Consider the following 16,516-nt stretch of genomic DNA (forward strand, 5'->3'; position numbering starts at 1 on the left):
AACACATCAAAAAGGTGATTCAGGCATCTTTCCAAAGAAGGGAATACCTACTGAATATTCCCACCTTCCATCTTCTAATTTATGCCTACACTTACAGGCCCAAGTCAAGTGCCACCTTCACTTTGAAACAGCATAAGCCTTCTAAGCTACCAGTGATTTTTCATCACTGTCCTTCTCTTACGGATTTCCCTCAACAAAATTAATGTAATCAGGGTAAGGAAAGCAAATAGGAAAAAAAAAACAAACCTTTGTGTCAAATTCCTCAGATAAAGGTTTGGTATTAATTAATTAAAATTAATTAATATATGTGTATGTGTGTGTGTATACACAAACATATATGTATGAATATGTTGTTTATATAAAAGACAGAAAAGCCTAAGGGAATACATACACAGTCTAAGGTTGAGAACAGTTTTCAAAAGAACTGCGAACTATTAACAACCAAATGAAATACTGCTCCAAATCATTAATAGGAGAAATATAATCAAAAGAACCCCAACCAACAGCACAAAACTCAACACTAATGGGAATAGTCAACGTTGGAGGGGTTTGTAGGAAGAGAGATGCACTAGGGGACTGCTGCTGGAACTGTGAAGCAGTAATGACCATTATGGAAAACAATTTGGAATTATGCAAATAAAGTGAGTAAAATGTCCACACCCTTTGACCTAGAGATCCTACTACTGGGCTTATACCCCAAGGAATTCATTGATAAGGAAGTCCCCCAGAAATATTTATAGCATCACTTTTTGTAGTACCAAAGGATTGGAAATAAAGTAGATGTCCATCAATTAAAATAAATTGTGGTATACGAATGTAATGGAATATTACTGTGCCATAAGAAATTACAAATAGGATGATTACAGAGAAGTATGGGAAGAGTTATATAATCTGATGCACAGCAAAGTACACAGAGGCCCTCCCCAAAAATATACATAATTACAACAATGCAAATGGAAAGAATCACAAAACAATCAAAAGTGAATTATTGCAAACTCAGAATGAGCATGGTTCCAAAGAAGAGATATGACATCTCCACCTCATTTCTTTGCAGAGAAGAGAGGCCTACGGGTATGGTACTTTGCATTTATTTTCAGGGTTTTTTTTAATGTATTGATCAGTGTTTTTTTTTCTTTTTCCCTTTAAATATTATTTATCATATGGGATGGCTCTCTGGTAGGGAGGGGAAAGGACACTGGTCACGTTAAAAAAAAAAGACATCAATAAAAATTTGTAAAAAAAAAATTTTTAAGGTTGAGCGCTAAGAAAAGTCATTAGATTGCTCATAACCTTGGAGACAGCAGTTTTAGAACCTATCCAGGATGTAAGCTGGATTGAGAAGTGTGTAGGAAGGAAGGAAGGAAGCAGAAGCAATCAGCACAGACAGCCTCTTCGAGGAGTCTGGCAGTGAAAGGGAGGTAATAAAATGACAGTTTTAGGAAATGTTATTATTGAGGGAAGATGAAGGATGGCAGGGATAGAGCACGACTGTAGAAAGCAGGGACTCAGCTTACGGAACAAGACTGAAAATTAGAGAGAGGACTATCCAAGAAGCAAGCTACCAGGGAAGATGGAAACAGACAGAAATGGTGGCAGGTAGAGATGATGAGGGATAGGAGAGCTTGAAACAGGCTCATTTTCCCCCCAGTAAATTAAGAGGCAAGATCTTTTGTTGTGATGAGAGGTGGATATTAGGGGGAGGGAAGTGAGGGAGCTTGTGGATAGGTCTGTAACAAACACAGGGTATGTGATAAAGTCAACAGGGAAGAGTAAAGAACTGGACCACAATAACCAATGTGTAGTGGACCCAGCAAGCAAGCTGCTGACCTCTTCTGGTGGCACTTAGAATGTAAGTAGGACTGAAAGTGAACAGCAAGATTAAGGTTTGGAAGGGGATGAGTGGTGACAAGGGGCAGCCAGTAGGGAACTGCAACCAGGATCTGTTGCATAGAACAATATATCTAGATGGAGTGAACCTCTGAGAAGACATTGCTGACTAATGGTGGTAGAGGGAAAGTGGAAGTAGGCGTGGGCACCAGTATCATGCCATGTGTAAGAGGGAACAAGAAAAGACACCTCCAGCACTGGAGAGGGCAGCCAGGGATGTTGTGTCTTTTGGGGAAGTCAAATTTCTGTGACTGCAGGAAGAAGAAATGTGACAAGATGGACGGAGTGTGAGAATTAAATTTATCCCACAATATGGCAATAGTTCTGGATGTGAAGTCAGAAGTCCTGGGCTCAGACAACACTGCCACTTCTATGAGTGACCTTAAGCAGGTACCAGAATTCTAGACCTTAATTTCCTCATTTTTAAAATGAGAAGCCAGAACTGGATGATCTCCGTTATTTCTGGATCTAATGATGTATGGGTCCTGCTCAGGTGTGGGTGGGGCTCTATGACCTCTGACAGTCCTTCTAACTCTAGAATGCTATTCTCCTTTGTAATTTTACTCCTTCCCAATCAGATATGCAAGAAACAAAATCACAAAGCAATGCCAGCAGTCTGGATTCGTGTTTATTGAAGCCAGTAATTAGAGACATCTCCATTTTGCCAGCACTAGAAAGCGAGATTCCACATGACTGCATACTGCACCTGGTTAAAGCCATACAACTGGATTAAGATTTGTGGCTGATAATCTGCCATTCTAACTGTAGGTTAAAAAAGATCGATGAAACTTAGTGTACAGGACAGTGAATTACAGCGTGTATATTGTTAGATTCATGATGTACAGAGCAGTCACTTCCCACTTAATTAAATAAAATATGACAGTTTAATGTTGGTTTTAAGATGTCAATCAGAAACAGCGCAAGCTTTAAGTGAAAAAGAACAAAACTTACGCAGCTTGTCTGCAGTGTTCTTGTGATAGGCCAATTCTAGGCCTTTCTCTATGACTCATTTTCGGCTTTAAACAGGAACAGCAGATGTAACCACTAGAATGCGCATGTGTAAATAGTCACTGAGGAGTTTTTAACAGTCTACCACACAAGCGTATTCTTCAGAGAAAATAAAGTAAAGGCTGCTTGCTACTTGGCCTTTGGTTCCAATATTTGGTGACACCCAAAACAGGAAAACAACAGGAACAAAAAATACTTGGCAGCTGCCCAAAGCTGGCTGACTTTGGCAACCACTGAGCACACCAAGTTACTGACAAGCTTCTTCTGACACTAGGAGCACTCACTTGCAACAAAGAACTGGCATAAAACGGTTCCACGAGAAACCTTCTTTTACAAGACTGGGATGTTAGGAGCTTTTGCTCAATATTTTCAACAATCTTATGACAAATAATGAAGATACATTAGATTGATACCGAAAGTGCTTATCAGTTAAAATGACAAATAAAAAAAACCAAAATACCATTGTGCTAATTTTAAAAACCATACTGCGACAATAATAAACATACACATTTCCAATAATTCCTTCTTGCTGCTAAAGTTTTCCAGATACTGCTGGGACAGGAAGCAATGACTACTGATGGCATGGTCAGAGCCTTTCCAATATTCACTTGCTCCCAGCATGTATCCCTCTGAAGACATCTTACATCAACCTTCAACCCACAGTCAGTTCACAAGTGTTTACCTAGGCAACTTTGTAACTTGAGGCCACAGTACAATTTTTTAAAATGTTAAAAAAACAAAAACAAAACATATACTGTATTCCCAACAATATAAATGGCACAAGAAAAAGGCTTTTAGTTTAACATTTGTCAAAGAGGCAAGTAAATGCTCTTAGTTTTCTAGTTAGCAGTGTTGAGACAGTTACAAAATACAATAAAGGTCAGTCTCCTGATAGAACAGGATTTAAAATTATTCCTGGATTCCTATTAGTGGTCAATATAACATGGAAGGTATAAGTAATGATATATATGCATATATATATATATACACACACACACACACATATATATATGTATATATATATATACACACATACACACACACATACACACATATATGGATCAGGGATGTTATGCTCAGACATTGTAAAAACTAACAACTTCATCTCCATAAAAAGTAAACTCAGCATAATTAAAATTGTGGTTTTTCTCCCCCTTCAGTTTGACAACAAAAATGCTGTGTCCATGAAATTCATGGTAGTGTTTTAATATCTAAATGATCCTTATCACTCATGAAATAAAAAGTGCCATCTGAAAACTAGACATCTCCTATGTCACATATGTTGTTGTGATGAGATTATGGACTTGAATATCTATATATACACACAAACACACACCTATATCGTGTATGTGTGTGTGTGTGTGTGTGTGTGTGTGTGTGTGTGTGTGTGTGTGTGTGTATTTTATGTTGGGAGATAACTGAAAGTCATCTTTCCATAAGAAAAAATGCTACGTTTTCAGGAAAACACAAAAGAAAATAATTATCTCCATTTCCAATGTGCAATATTCACACAGATTCTCCATCTTAAATAGCTGCAGAGCAGACTAGTGAGTTGGGGCGAAATCTTTCAAAGAAAACCTTTGAAGGTTTCCACTAACCATAAGGCAGGAATCCATGCTAGCTTAGTAGCCAGAGTGCAATTATTAAAAATCTCTCTAAAACATTCTGTAGCATATTTCATTATGGGAAAATGATATGCCACCCATTATTCTATTAATAGGCCAGCCTGTTGGTATTAAAAAAAAATAAAAAATAAAATAAAATAAAAAAAAACCAAGGCAGTAACTATTAGAAAATACAATTTAAAATTAAATAATTCCATATTTAAACTAAAGCCAAACAGTGACTGTCTGCATTACAGTGCACATTAAGTCCAAGTACCTTCTAAGCCATTCCACAATGTGCCAGGTACTTGGATCTAAGCAAGCTGGAGTAATTTCCCCCCTGCATCAGGTACACTGAAGAGAAATCCCACATTTTATACATCTTTTAAAAACTAAAGACATGATTCATGACAAGAATAATTAATTCCCATGATGTTTAGTGTTTAGTTTAGACTTTTCTCTAATTTGTCTTTAACAGTGATTATTAGACTCCTACTGAACACACAGGTTTGGTAACACTGACTGTCCTTCTGTCTTCCTCCATCTCATCCACATTCGGTTTTCCTCTGGTATCCAATCTCATCCTCTCTCTTTAGACCTTCTTCGCCCTCCTGGACTCTGCTGCCACCTGCACCTTCTTTCCAGGCACAAAGGAACTGGTTAACACACAAGTGCTTGGACTCTAGCAACTATCTGAAAGTTGGTCCCTCCTTCTGTCCTTGCACGTCACCATTAGCTTCACTTGGATAGAAATTCTGCGGTTGGTTCCTTGGTGTTGCCCACGTCAAAGAAAGGTAGCTTCTCCCACTTCCCACCAAGGCTATCCTATCTGAATTCTAAGGGGTTATCTGAAACACAGGGATTTTTCTAGGCAAACTTCCTGAATGTGCATTTTACACTTGGACAAACCAAAGAAGTTGGTTGGTTGTGTATACGTGTTTTTTTTTTTTTAAAGTTCAATCTCCCCTGCCCCAAGAAAAACTGATAGCATGGGCTGTATCAGAAAAAATCCTGGTCTTGTCAGATCAATATACAGAGTTATTTGGTCATTTACACAGGTATGTTTAAGTACTATCAAGCTTCATTTTCTGTCGATGAGTTTGCTGTTACCACAGAGTCAGGCTTGCGAGTCATTCGGTCCAGCTCTTCTTGAACATTTGTCAAAACAGTCTTTTGTCCTAAAAAGTAATGAAAATAAAGTATTTTAAGTTACTATTTTTAAATAACCAACAAGTGTAACCTTGGAGAGGGGGAAAAAGATATCATAAAGGCAATCTTCTTCTCCTAATGGTCTCTGGTAATGTTAACAGGGAAGGTAAGGAATCCTAACTCAGCTCCCTCTGAACTCTAATCCCAAGGCACTCTCTGCTCCTCGCTGCCAGCAAAGACAGGATGTCCTTTTTTTTTTTTTTAAGTTTGCTCAAAAATCTTTATCGATTTTCACCAAATGTTGTCATGTCATTTTTGGAAACCATTTTTCTCACCAATGGACACTGAACACCAACTCCATCCGCATTACCAAATGCTCAATATAACATCAGCTAGTGGGTATAAATGCTGCAATCACTGCCCTCAAGAATCTTGCAATCCAAAAAGCAGGCTCTGATGTGTATACCACTAAGGATGACACAAGCCAGACCGTATAAAATAGGGGTCTCCAAAGTAGGGTGGTATGCACTCAAGAGGCCCTCCCAGCATTTGCAAACAAAGCATTAGAACTGAGGACAGAACACAGCTGTTGCATTTGCAGCTGCTTACAGCCTGGCTCAGATGCTCTTTCCCCTAGCATCTGCTCTCTCCTTCACCCTCATTCTTCCCTCTGCCTGCACCTGAGGCACACTGGACAGTAAGCACCTCACAAGCTTCCCCAACAATCATTCCCTGCTCAACTACATGCATTCAATGCTCTGTTCCCACTGTAGCAGCAGCACACACCTCAAGAGTCCTCCTCTCTTAAAAATTTAAAAAAAAAAAAAAAAGAGTCCTCTTCTCAGGCTCTGCCTACCACCTAGACCCCAGGGGCAGCCCAGTATGCCACAGGGACAGGCAGACACTTCCTTCCTGCAGAGTAAGGACTCTGTCTGTACCTAGTCCTCAGCACAGGATGAATGAGATGAATGATTCCTGTGCATCTAGCACCACCCCTCAGAAATTTGGAGAGGCTCAGGCTGCAAAGGGGACTGCCTGTTTGCCCAAACAGGAATTCTTTCAGGGCCTCATCCACAGGAGAAGATGGGTAAGATAGTTGCTTCACAACCTGGGACAGATAGGACATGCCACAAAGAATTTCAGGAGCAGGGAGAGGTCCTCCATGGGCCCAGAGAGCCAGGTAGGCCCAAGAGGGGGGAAATGCTTTTTTGAGAAGCATCTGGAGAAGTGTCGTGGCCCCTGCCAGTCTCCTTTCCATTGCCCTCAGGAGGAACTGTAGCAAAGTGAATTCAAGAAGAGCAGTCACAAAAGAACTGGAAACTGAAGGGATGCCCATCAATTGGGGAATGGCTGAACAAGCTGTGGTATATGACTGTGACGGAATACTATTTGTGCTGTAAGAAAGGATGAGCAGGAGGGTTTCAGAAAAACCTGGGAAGACCTAGATGAACTGATGCAAAGTGAAGGGAGCAGAGGCAGAACACTGTACACAGTAACAGCAACACTGTGCAATGATCAACTGTGAATGACCTGGCTACTCTGATCAGGACAATGCTCCAACATAACTCCACAGGACCAATGATGAAAAATGCTATCCACCTCCAGAGAGCACTGATGAACTCTGAATGCAGAGCAAAGAAGATTTTTTCCATTTTATTTTACTTGCCTTTTTTTTAAGCAGTATGACTAACATGGAAATAAGTTTTGCAAGACTTCACGTGTATAAGTGATATCATATTGCTCACCTTCTCAATGGGTGGCGGAGGGGCAAGAGGGAGAATTTAGAATTCAAAACTGAAAAAATAAAGAATGCTGAGAGAGAAGAGCAGATATAATGGCTGGCAAAACCAGTGCAAATCGCAGCAGCGGCAGCACGAGCAAGAGGAAGGGACAGCAACTGCCACCAGCAAGTGTGGGGCTCAAGGAGTCGTGCCTGAAAGTCTCTCGGAGGCGCAGCTAGGTGGTGTAGTGGAGAAAGCTCCGGCCTTGGACTCAGGAGGACCTGAGTTCAAATCCGGCCTCAGACACTTGACACTTACTAGCTGTGTGACCCTGGGCAAGCCACTGAACCCCACTGCCTAGCAAAAAAAACAAAAAACAAAACCAAAAAAACACTAAAAGTCTCTCAGATCCACAATGTGCTTCCAAGATTCCTTCCCACTCCACCCTCCTCCAATCTGACAGCTTCTAAGTAAATGAAGACCACTCCTCCCTAGGAAGCAGCCTACCCAGAAACCTCACCACCTATCCTGCCACTGCCCTTTTCTCCCCTAAACACTGGCACTAGGGGATCCAGGCCACACCCACCCAGACATCAAGGAAGATGGTAATTTACTAGCCAAATTTAAGCAAAACCCTTTGCATAACCTGTAAATGGGCCTGAAAAACGAATGTCATCATTTAATCTGTGTAGCCAATAAGGCAATTCTTCCATCTGGGTCTACGTGTCTTGGTGAGGTAACTTTTTTTTAAAGCCATGACAGCCATTAAAAGCCAAACATAAAAATACACTGAGTTTAGAACCTGACCTTGAAACCAAAATGTCACAAAGTGTTTAGCCACGATTTTCAAAAATTTAAAATATTTCACTGTTGTCTCATCCTTTTAAATTTCTATTTCTGTAAATGTTCTATAAGATACAAAATATATTTGTACAGTAGTACCTGTATATAATTCACGTGTGAATATACACCTCTGGTGGGAGAGGGTGCACACTCAAAAAATTGACAGGGGTGTGGCCAAAAAAGTTTGGATTTTACTTGTAAAGGTTACAGGGACAAAAGAGACATCCAGACAAAGTGCCCGAGGAAAACACAGGGAGGGAAAAATCACTTTCAGTGGTGAATATATGTGTGCTGGTGGAGGGGAGGGAGAAAGACACGAAAAGGTAGCAGATGAGAAGTGGGCCTTGAAGACTCAACTGACAGAAATAAAGAGGGAATGCATTCCAAGGAGTGAGCAGGACAAGATCTGGAAACAGCTAGGAATCATATGGGTAGAATGAACAGCCTATGAAGGGGAACAGTTAGGCTAAATAAGTAGGCTGTAAACAGTCTGTGGTGACCCTTAAACGTCAAAGGGAGCTATTATATCTCAGAATTAACAAGAAGCTAATGATAGTTTTCTGAGCAAAAGAGTTACATGCTCAAAAACGCATCTCAGAAGCTTATTTTGGTAGCTGGGCAGAGGACGAATTGGAGAAGGGAGACACTGGAGACAGGAGACCAGGGAAATATACTTGCCCTATTTCTTCCTCCCAATAATGTGAGTTTAGCATACACTGGGCTGCCTCCCTCATTCCCTCAGTCTTGATCTGCTTCCCAAGCCTCTCAAGTTACAATAAATATATGCTATGCAAATGAATAATCTAGAAATGCTTCCTACATTTCAACAGCAAGACTAACATAAACAAAAAAGGGATTGTCAGATGAGTGAATTGATATAATGGACAGACCAATGGACTCAAAATCACATGATCTGAGTCCTAGGCCACACTCAGCCAATAACTAGCTATGGACTGTGGCATACCACTTAACATTCTTGCTGTGTTTCCTCCTCTGTAAAATGGGTGCACTAGACTAGGGAATTTCCAAGGTCCCTTTCAGTTTTGACATTCATATTTTATATCTTGTGGTTCTATACTTTAATCTTCAAATTTTCTTCACGATACCAAATAAATGGAATTACTTAAAAACCACCATATATCTATAATATACTATTTGAGAAAAGATATCCCTTTTAAATCTAAAAGGTCATTATCATTAATAAATTATTTTTCCCTCAAAAATGTGATTTTTGGTATAAGACAGGGTTTAAGTTATGAGAAAGGAATAGCCAGTTATGATGCACAGATCACAACAGATTCTACTGGGGAAGGTAAAGGAGTACTATTTTTATGCATGGGTTCAAAAATGACAAAATGGCAAGCAAGTTTCTAAATGGCTCTTCCCCTTATAGACTACACATTCAGAATAAGCCACTGTCCTTCTCTGTGTCTCAATTTCCTCTCTTGCAAAATAAGGTATTTCTTTATCATCTACTATTTGTTGCTGGATTAGAAACAACTGACTTATTTTAAATGCTTATTTTAAAAATTAAAGATTATAGAATTATCTTTAACTCTAAACAAAACCACTTTTTAAAAAGGCCAAAGAATTTAACAAGCATCTGTTTTCCAGCTTAGACTTGTATGTCAAACATTAGAGGTGGATTTTTTCCAGGAGACATGGTGAAAACATTAAGACAAGACTAGTCTGCCGAATTTCAAATGCTTTTTCCCAAAGTAAATAGACGGCAATTTATAAAAAAGAAAAAACACCCCCAAAACTTCAATGTAGCCTGTTCTAACCAAAAAACAAATGAAACTAGATACAAACCTTGGGGTAGTATATTGGATAAAGAACTGATAAAGGAAACCTGGATTCACACTCGAGCTCTGAAACCTATCACCTGTGTGACCTTTGGCAAGTCACTTTCTTTAGCTGTGCCTCAGTTTCTTCATCTGTAAAATGAAGGGGTCTGACTAGATAGTTTTAAAGTCCTTTCTAGACCTATACCCCACAAGACTATGAAAGCACCTTCAAAACCTTAAAGCATTCCAGTAACATGAACTATTGTTATTACTACTTAAAACTGAAAAGAAAAATGATTACATATCCAAAAAAGTACTCAAGGGGCAGCTAGCTGGCACAACGGATAGAACATGGGCTCTCGAATCAGGTGGACCCGAGTTCAAATCCGACCTCAGACACTTGACATTTAACTAGCTGTGTGACCCTGGATGAGTCACTTAACCTTGACTGCCTCACCAAAAACCAACAACAACAAAAAAACAACCAAAAAACCCAACAAAAAAGTACTCAAGATTATTTGAACCTGCTTCAGGGTACAGCCTTCTCAGAATCTGCTCATTGAAGGAAGTAACAAAGAGACTTCTGTTTTCCTTCCTATCATACTCTTTTCAGACTGTTTCTGTTGGCAAATACCTAGAGATGCAATGTATTCTATTCCCCTGAAGAGAATAAAACTGTTTTTTAAGATTTCAAGAGATGATTTCACTACTTCAGTAGCTGCTGGAACAAGGTGGCTTTTGTTAAAGGTGTATCTGTATCAACTAACCCAACAGGTCTATTCTTGAGAAGATAGCATGTTAGTAATTAAAATGCTATTTCAAATGTACCCAATTTAGATGCAATGTACTGTAGTGGAGAGCATGCAGAGCCAGAAGTCAAAAGGACTGGTGTTCAAAGCTCAAAACTCAAAACTGCCATTTATTAGGTGTGCGGAAAAGTTACTTTTCTGGGGACCTCATTTTCTTCACTGATAGAAAACAAGAAGTTGTAGTACATGATCTCTAAGGTTACTTCTAGCTCTAAATCCTCTAATGGTGAATAATTTTGTAAAAAGAAACATCCTTCTTAAAAAGTAGGATTAATCACTGCCAAAGTAATCATTTTTGTTAAATTTGGATTTTTCCCGTGTTGAGTTTGTGTAAAACACAGTATATCCCTGAACATATATAACTAGATGTGGTCCAAATCAAACACTGAACAGTCAACAAAACAATGCCCCGGCAGGCAACCTCCACACCAAACCAACAAAAACAGCCCAGCCCCCGGCCCCAGACAAAAGGAGACCCTTCCGTACCAGACTTTTTGGCTGTGCCTTGGACTCCTCCAGCTCCAGGACTCCCAGGAGAGCCGGTCTTTTTACTCAAGAGGCTGTTAAAGAAGCTGGCCAACACTCCTTCGCTTGCAGCATTATCTAAAGAAATTCAAACAAAAAACCAGAGAAACCCGTTTTCAGCTTGGACCTTAAACATCTGACTGCACAACTTGTGATCTATGTTACACACTACAATGTCTACCAGTGCAAGAGCACATGGACATGGGGAATGATTCGATGCCTTTTGTGTGGATGGCTGCCTGTAGGCTGGCTGTGAGCAAAAGCAGCTTTTGTGACAGGACAGACAGAAACATGGCAGCTGTGGCAATTTTTTTTATTGGTTTTAACCCACAGCCAAGCACAGCCAACACTGTCATGCACAGGACGCAGGGCTCTTCGATCCTCAGGATCTCTAATGCCCTATCATGACCAGATTTTTGCTAAATTCTTGTTAAGCATGACACAAATGTACACACAGGGAGAGGCAGCGATGAACAGCAAAGAAGAATATGGAGTATGGCGTCAGGATTTGAGTTCTATTTCTGCCACCTACTAACCAGGAGACCTTAAACAAGTCACTTTGCCTTGAGCCTCAGTTTCCTTATCCGCCGAATGGGGATAACGATATTTGTCCTACCTTCTTCAAAGGGGTATTTTGAGACTCAAACCAAACTGTCTGAGCCTAGTATTCTTACCTTTACAAGGAGGATAATAATACTTGCACTATCTATCCTTATGGAAGTGTTGTGAAGAAAGTGCTTTGTACACTCTAAGTTATCATTGTTATATCTGACTTATCACAAGCTTCATTCTAGCTTAGAGGTGATCCTGGGCTGGAAGAGGTTAGAGTAAGACTGTATTCATTGTTCAAGGCACAGTCTAGCCAGTTGGGAGAGTCTCGTTCCCGTAATGAATTTTTTGGTCATAGCAACTTACGAAAGATACCTTACCAGTTAGGCATAGAAAGGTAGTGATCTACATCCACAGAGTAAGCAACCACACAAACGAATGCATGATCTTTGAAATATGGAAGTTGGAATCCTCCAGCACAGAAAACGATGGCTTCTATCACTATGCTATGAAGCTCCTCAGCATCTCTTTTGCAGCCAAAAGCACTGCAGATAAACCATATGATCTTGCAAAAGTCCCCAGTCCCATATAACTAGTCTAGCATTAAACAAATTTGGCTATACTATTTATTACCAATAAATTAATAAGCAAATATTAATTATTATTCAGTAAGGTGTTTCTGGGCATGGTGGTGCACACCTATAATTCCACCCAAAGGAGGCTGGGGCTGGTGGGTGTCTCTTGAGTTGGGGAGCTGAGTTCCAGTGGGCTATGGGGAGTGGGGAGCAAACCAATTTTCTCATCACATGAGAGGCTGAATTAAATGATTTCCAGGTTCTTCCAGCTGTAAATCCCATGAGTTAGAAATGTTTCGCTTTCAGCTTCAGGTTAAATGTTCAAGTCCAGCAGAAGAAAGTAGCAGAAAAAGCACTGGATTTGGGAGTCAAGAGACTTGGGTGTAAGTCCTGCTCTTCTCATTTGTAAAATGAAAGGACTAGACCAGATGACCATCAAGGTCTAGCCAATTCTGAAATACATACTTTTAATATTTGGATCGGGCTTCTTGACAGATGTGATTGGTGAGGCACTGGGGACGTTGGCGGGTCCAGCTCGGCCCTGTGTCCTTGGAGAGCCTGTAGGCCCTCTAGCAGGAGATTCCTTAGACCAAAGAGAGGTTATTAGTGTTAACAGAACTTTGAAAGGCACAGACATTACAGAGAGTGCAAACTCTGAAAATGATTAATATTCTTTTGCATTTTAATTTTGGAAAAATTATACTTCCTATGGAATTTTAGTCAAATCACTGAGCCTTTCTGGGCCCCAGTGTCCTCCTCATCTGTAAAACGACGAGGGAGGAATAGAAGGCCATGGAAGTCCCTTCCTGCTTTACAGCAACAATCCTACAACAATGATTCTATGATCAATACAAAGGAGATCATTCTAAAAGGAGGTCTGTGTGACGTAGTTAAAAAAGAACAGGACTGAAAACCACCAAGTGACCTGGAGTCTGGTTCCTGACATGGTTCCAACTAGCTGGAATTCAATTTTCTTATCTCCCAAATGGGAAGAATGATACTTGTCTTACATAGTTTTCAAAGGAATATTGTGAGGATCAAATCAGATAAACATGAAAGTATATCAAAACACTGTAACTCCTACACAAATGTAAGGCATCATAACTAATGACAAAGCATGAAAAACCTCACATTGGAATATACCTGATCAACACCACTACTTAGAATTTTTGCACTATTTGTCTACCGTTCATCATATTATAAAAAGGATTTTTCTTCACTGTAACAAAAACAATACTCACTGATGCTCTTGTAGGGGTGGCTGGCTGCTTGGCAAGGAAGGACTGCAAAGAAAAGGACTTTGATAGTTTACTGTCAAACAAAATTGCCATTTTAACATAAATAAAACAAGGTAAACTCCTAAGAAATGTGCTTAACTAAAACACATTGAGCCCTGCACTGCAGATTCAGGAGAGCTTTGGCTTCCACTCTTGGCTCTGCCTCCGGGCCAGTCATGCCCCTATTCTGAGCCTTCGTTCCCTTTCACTAGACAATCCTCAAGTCATTTCCAGCTTGGTCACGGGGTCAGAGATTTGCTGGATCCCCGCAGGAGTTGTACTCTTCTTGTTTCCAACTACAAGCAGTTTCCAGAGGAAAACAGTTGTAATGAGGTGTGAATTGCACTCAATCAGGAGGCCCAAGGCCAGGACTGGTCTCTTCTCATCTATAATACAGGGATGACAATATCAGCACCCTCTATTTCACTGGGCTGATTCAAGGAAACTGTTGGTAAACTAGGAAGCCCCACAAAAAGACGACCTTCCTTTATCCACGTGAGGAGGACAGCTGGAGAAATCCTAAAGCCAGGCTGTCCAGTTACTACTGAAAAGCAACGTATGGCAATTATTCTACAGCAGATTCTTGTAAGAAAAAGGGAGAAAACTAAAAGGAACTCTTTCCACCTTATCTCCTTGAGCCATATGTTTTTGACTGTATATTCTAAATTCTTCCCGAGGGGTGAGTAATCATACATAATGCCTTCTTTCTGTTACAAGTGGAATTTAAAGACTGTGCAACTCAGAGTTTATTTGTATGTCATAATTTATGTGTGGGATCACTGATCACAATAGTTCAATACTCCTTTTAAAGTGACTGAATATCATATAAATGATTAAAAGGCAGCATGGAATAGCAGAAAATACAATGACCCTGGAATCAGAAGGCATGGGTTAAAGTCTGAGTTATGTATGACACTAGGTGACCTTGGGAAATCTACACCTTCTTGATTTTGCCCCTGTGGGTTTTGTCCCTCCACAAAGAGACAGCAGTGCCAACATACAAATCTTAGTAGATATCTTCCCAAGCTGCTACAGCTGGGACAATCTACCACTTTAGGGTCACCTCTGTACTGGGGAGCCTCTCCTCCAAACTCACATTACCCTGGTTGTCAGGGACAACTTGAAGCCTTTCCAAGGTGAAATCTGCCAGATCTTACAGCCTTTGGGGGCCCAGAGGCACCTCCACACTAGAAGGAGGGCCTGCAGAAGGACTGCTAAAGTGGAAAATTTTGAGAAAGCAACAAGATTAGATGATTATAAATGTCAAATGTAAACTATTCTAATGGAATATACAAGCCTTGAGCATGTTCTACTACTAAGTTCTAGAAATTGCATTCAAGATTTTATATATGTAAAATTGTACTGTTCACCCTCTGTATAAGCCAAACATTTTCTGGTTTCTTTTAACACTTACTTTAAAAGGTTTTTAAATATTTAGTTTTTCATTTCTCAGTTGTTATTTGAATTTCTTAAATATAGCAGCATAACAACTTGCTAACTTTATACCACAAGACAGTCACAAGTAATAAAACTGACGTTTTTCCTTTTATGAGGCTTAAATCCGAAATAAAGAATAAAACAAATAAACACCAATCTTAAAAAGTTGAATGATAATGGAGCCAGTGCTAATTTAGAAAGGTACTCTTAACCTTAACTTACATGTCTACTTTGGTAAATATTAAATCTTTAACCAGAAGGATTCATTTTACAAGTCAGATCCTTATAGATTTTTTTTTAAAAAGATTCTTCTGGGGCAGCTAAGTGGTGCAGTAGATACAGCACCAGCCCTGGAGCTAGGAGGACCTGAGTTCAAATCTGACCTCAGACCACATACTTGACACTTACTAGCTGTGTGACCCTGGGCAAGTCACTTAACCCCAACTGCCAAAAAAAAAAATTCTTCCTGCCTGTTACTGGCAGTATCTATATCAGGTACAGGGTTTAGATAAAGATAGAAAACAGCAAAAGGTATGTAAAAACTTAAATTCTCTCAAGTTTCAAATGAACTAGGGGTTCCTAATTTGGTGCTCTGCTCTTGATAGGATTAGAATCATAAGGTTTGCCCTGGCTTTCACTATATGAAATAATTATTGGAAAAGTAAAATTTAAGTGACTGTACTAAATTGTATTGAGATCTGTTTTGCAAAAGATGTGAGCAGACATCGAAGAATTTCTACAAGTTAACCGGAACCAGAGAAGCAACTCCCTTCAGAGCTGCTCTGAGAACAGGCCCATTCTAGATGTCCAAGAGATGTTTCCAGAAATCAGACAACTATATGGGACATCTGGGATCCAAGATGAAATGTGCTAATTAAATGGATATTTAGAGTGGGTTACCAGGATATGAGACAATGTTAATTAACGTTGATGATCATTATTTTATTACTTTGGCTTTTTGCTTCACAGTATCTATGTTTGCTGAGTTTTCTTAAATTACCTTGCAGACATGTAAACCTCCCCTCTAATATTAGTCCATGATTTTGGATATTCTTACTACGACTTGTGCTATGATTAATCAATCTTGTTGTTCTTACGTTAACTGCTCAGGGAAAATTGTGACAGGCCTACATAAGATTCAACAAGTTATAGCAGAGACACAATTACTCATTTCAGGGGACTCCTGGTGGAATCCCTCTTCCTGTTCACATGGTCGCAGAGAAACAGCCTGTTATCCACCTTGGGTAAATGGGCCCTTGTTGCCTTGTCTTTTTATTCTTTTCAGACTGAATTAATTGCTGTGCTAACACGTGTTCTGAACTTGCACCAGAAAATCTTATGTTAG

General features: G+C 39.8%; 1 protein-coding gene across 1 annotated transcript in view; it reads right to left on the bottom strand.

Annotated features, from left to right (window-relative positions):
• Positions 1 to 2,493: 2,493 nt before the first annotated feature.
• LOC114027883 (cytoplasmic dynein 1 light intermediate chain 2) overlaps positions 2,494 to 16,516 on the bottom strand; it is a 52,616-nt gene continuing 38,593 nt past the window's right edge. Inside the window, exons 10-13 of the mRNA XM_027842056.1 lie at positions 13,699 to 13,740; positions 12,923 to 13,040; positions 11,295 to 11,411; positions 2,494 to 5,677 (exon numbers count right to left, since the gene is read on the bottom strand). Of these exons, the coding sequence (XP_027697857.1) occupies positions 5,574 to 5,677; positions 11,295 to 11,411; positions 12,923 to 13,040; positions 13,699 to 13,740 (381 nt within the window). The 3' untranslated portion in view covers positions 2,494 to 5,573. The remainder of the gene's footprint in view (positions 5,678 to 11,294; positions 11,412 to 12,922; positions 13,041 to 13,698; positions 13,741 to 16,516) is intronic.

This window comes from Vombatus ursinus, unplaced genomic scaffold (genome assembly GCF_900497805.2).
Source record: "Vombatus ursinus unplaced genomic scaffold, bare-nosed wombat genome assembly UNPS02014864.1, whole genome shotgun sequence".
Classification (NCBI taxonomy): domain Eukaryota; kingdom Metazoa; phylum Chordata; class Mammalia; order Diprotodontia; family Vombatidae; genus Vombatus; species Vombatus ursinus.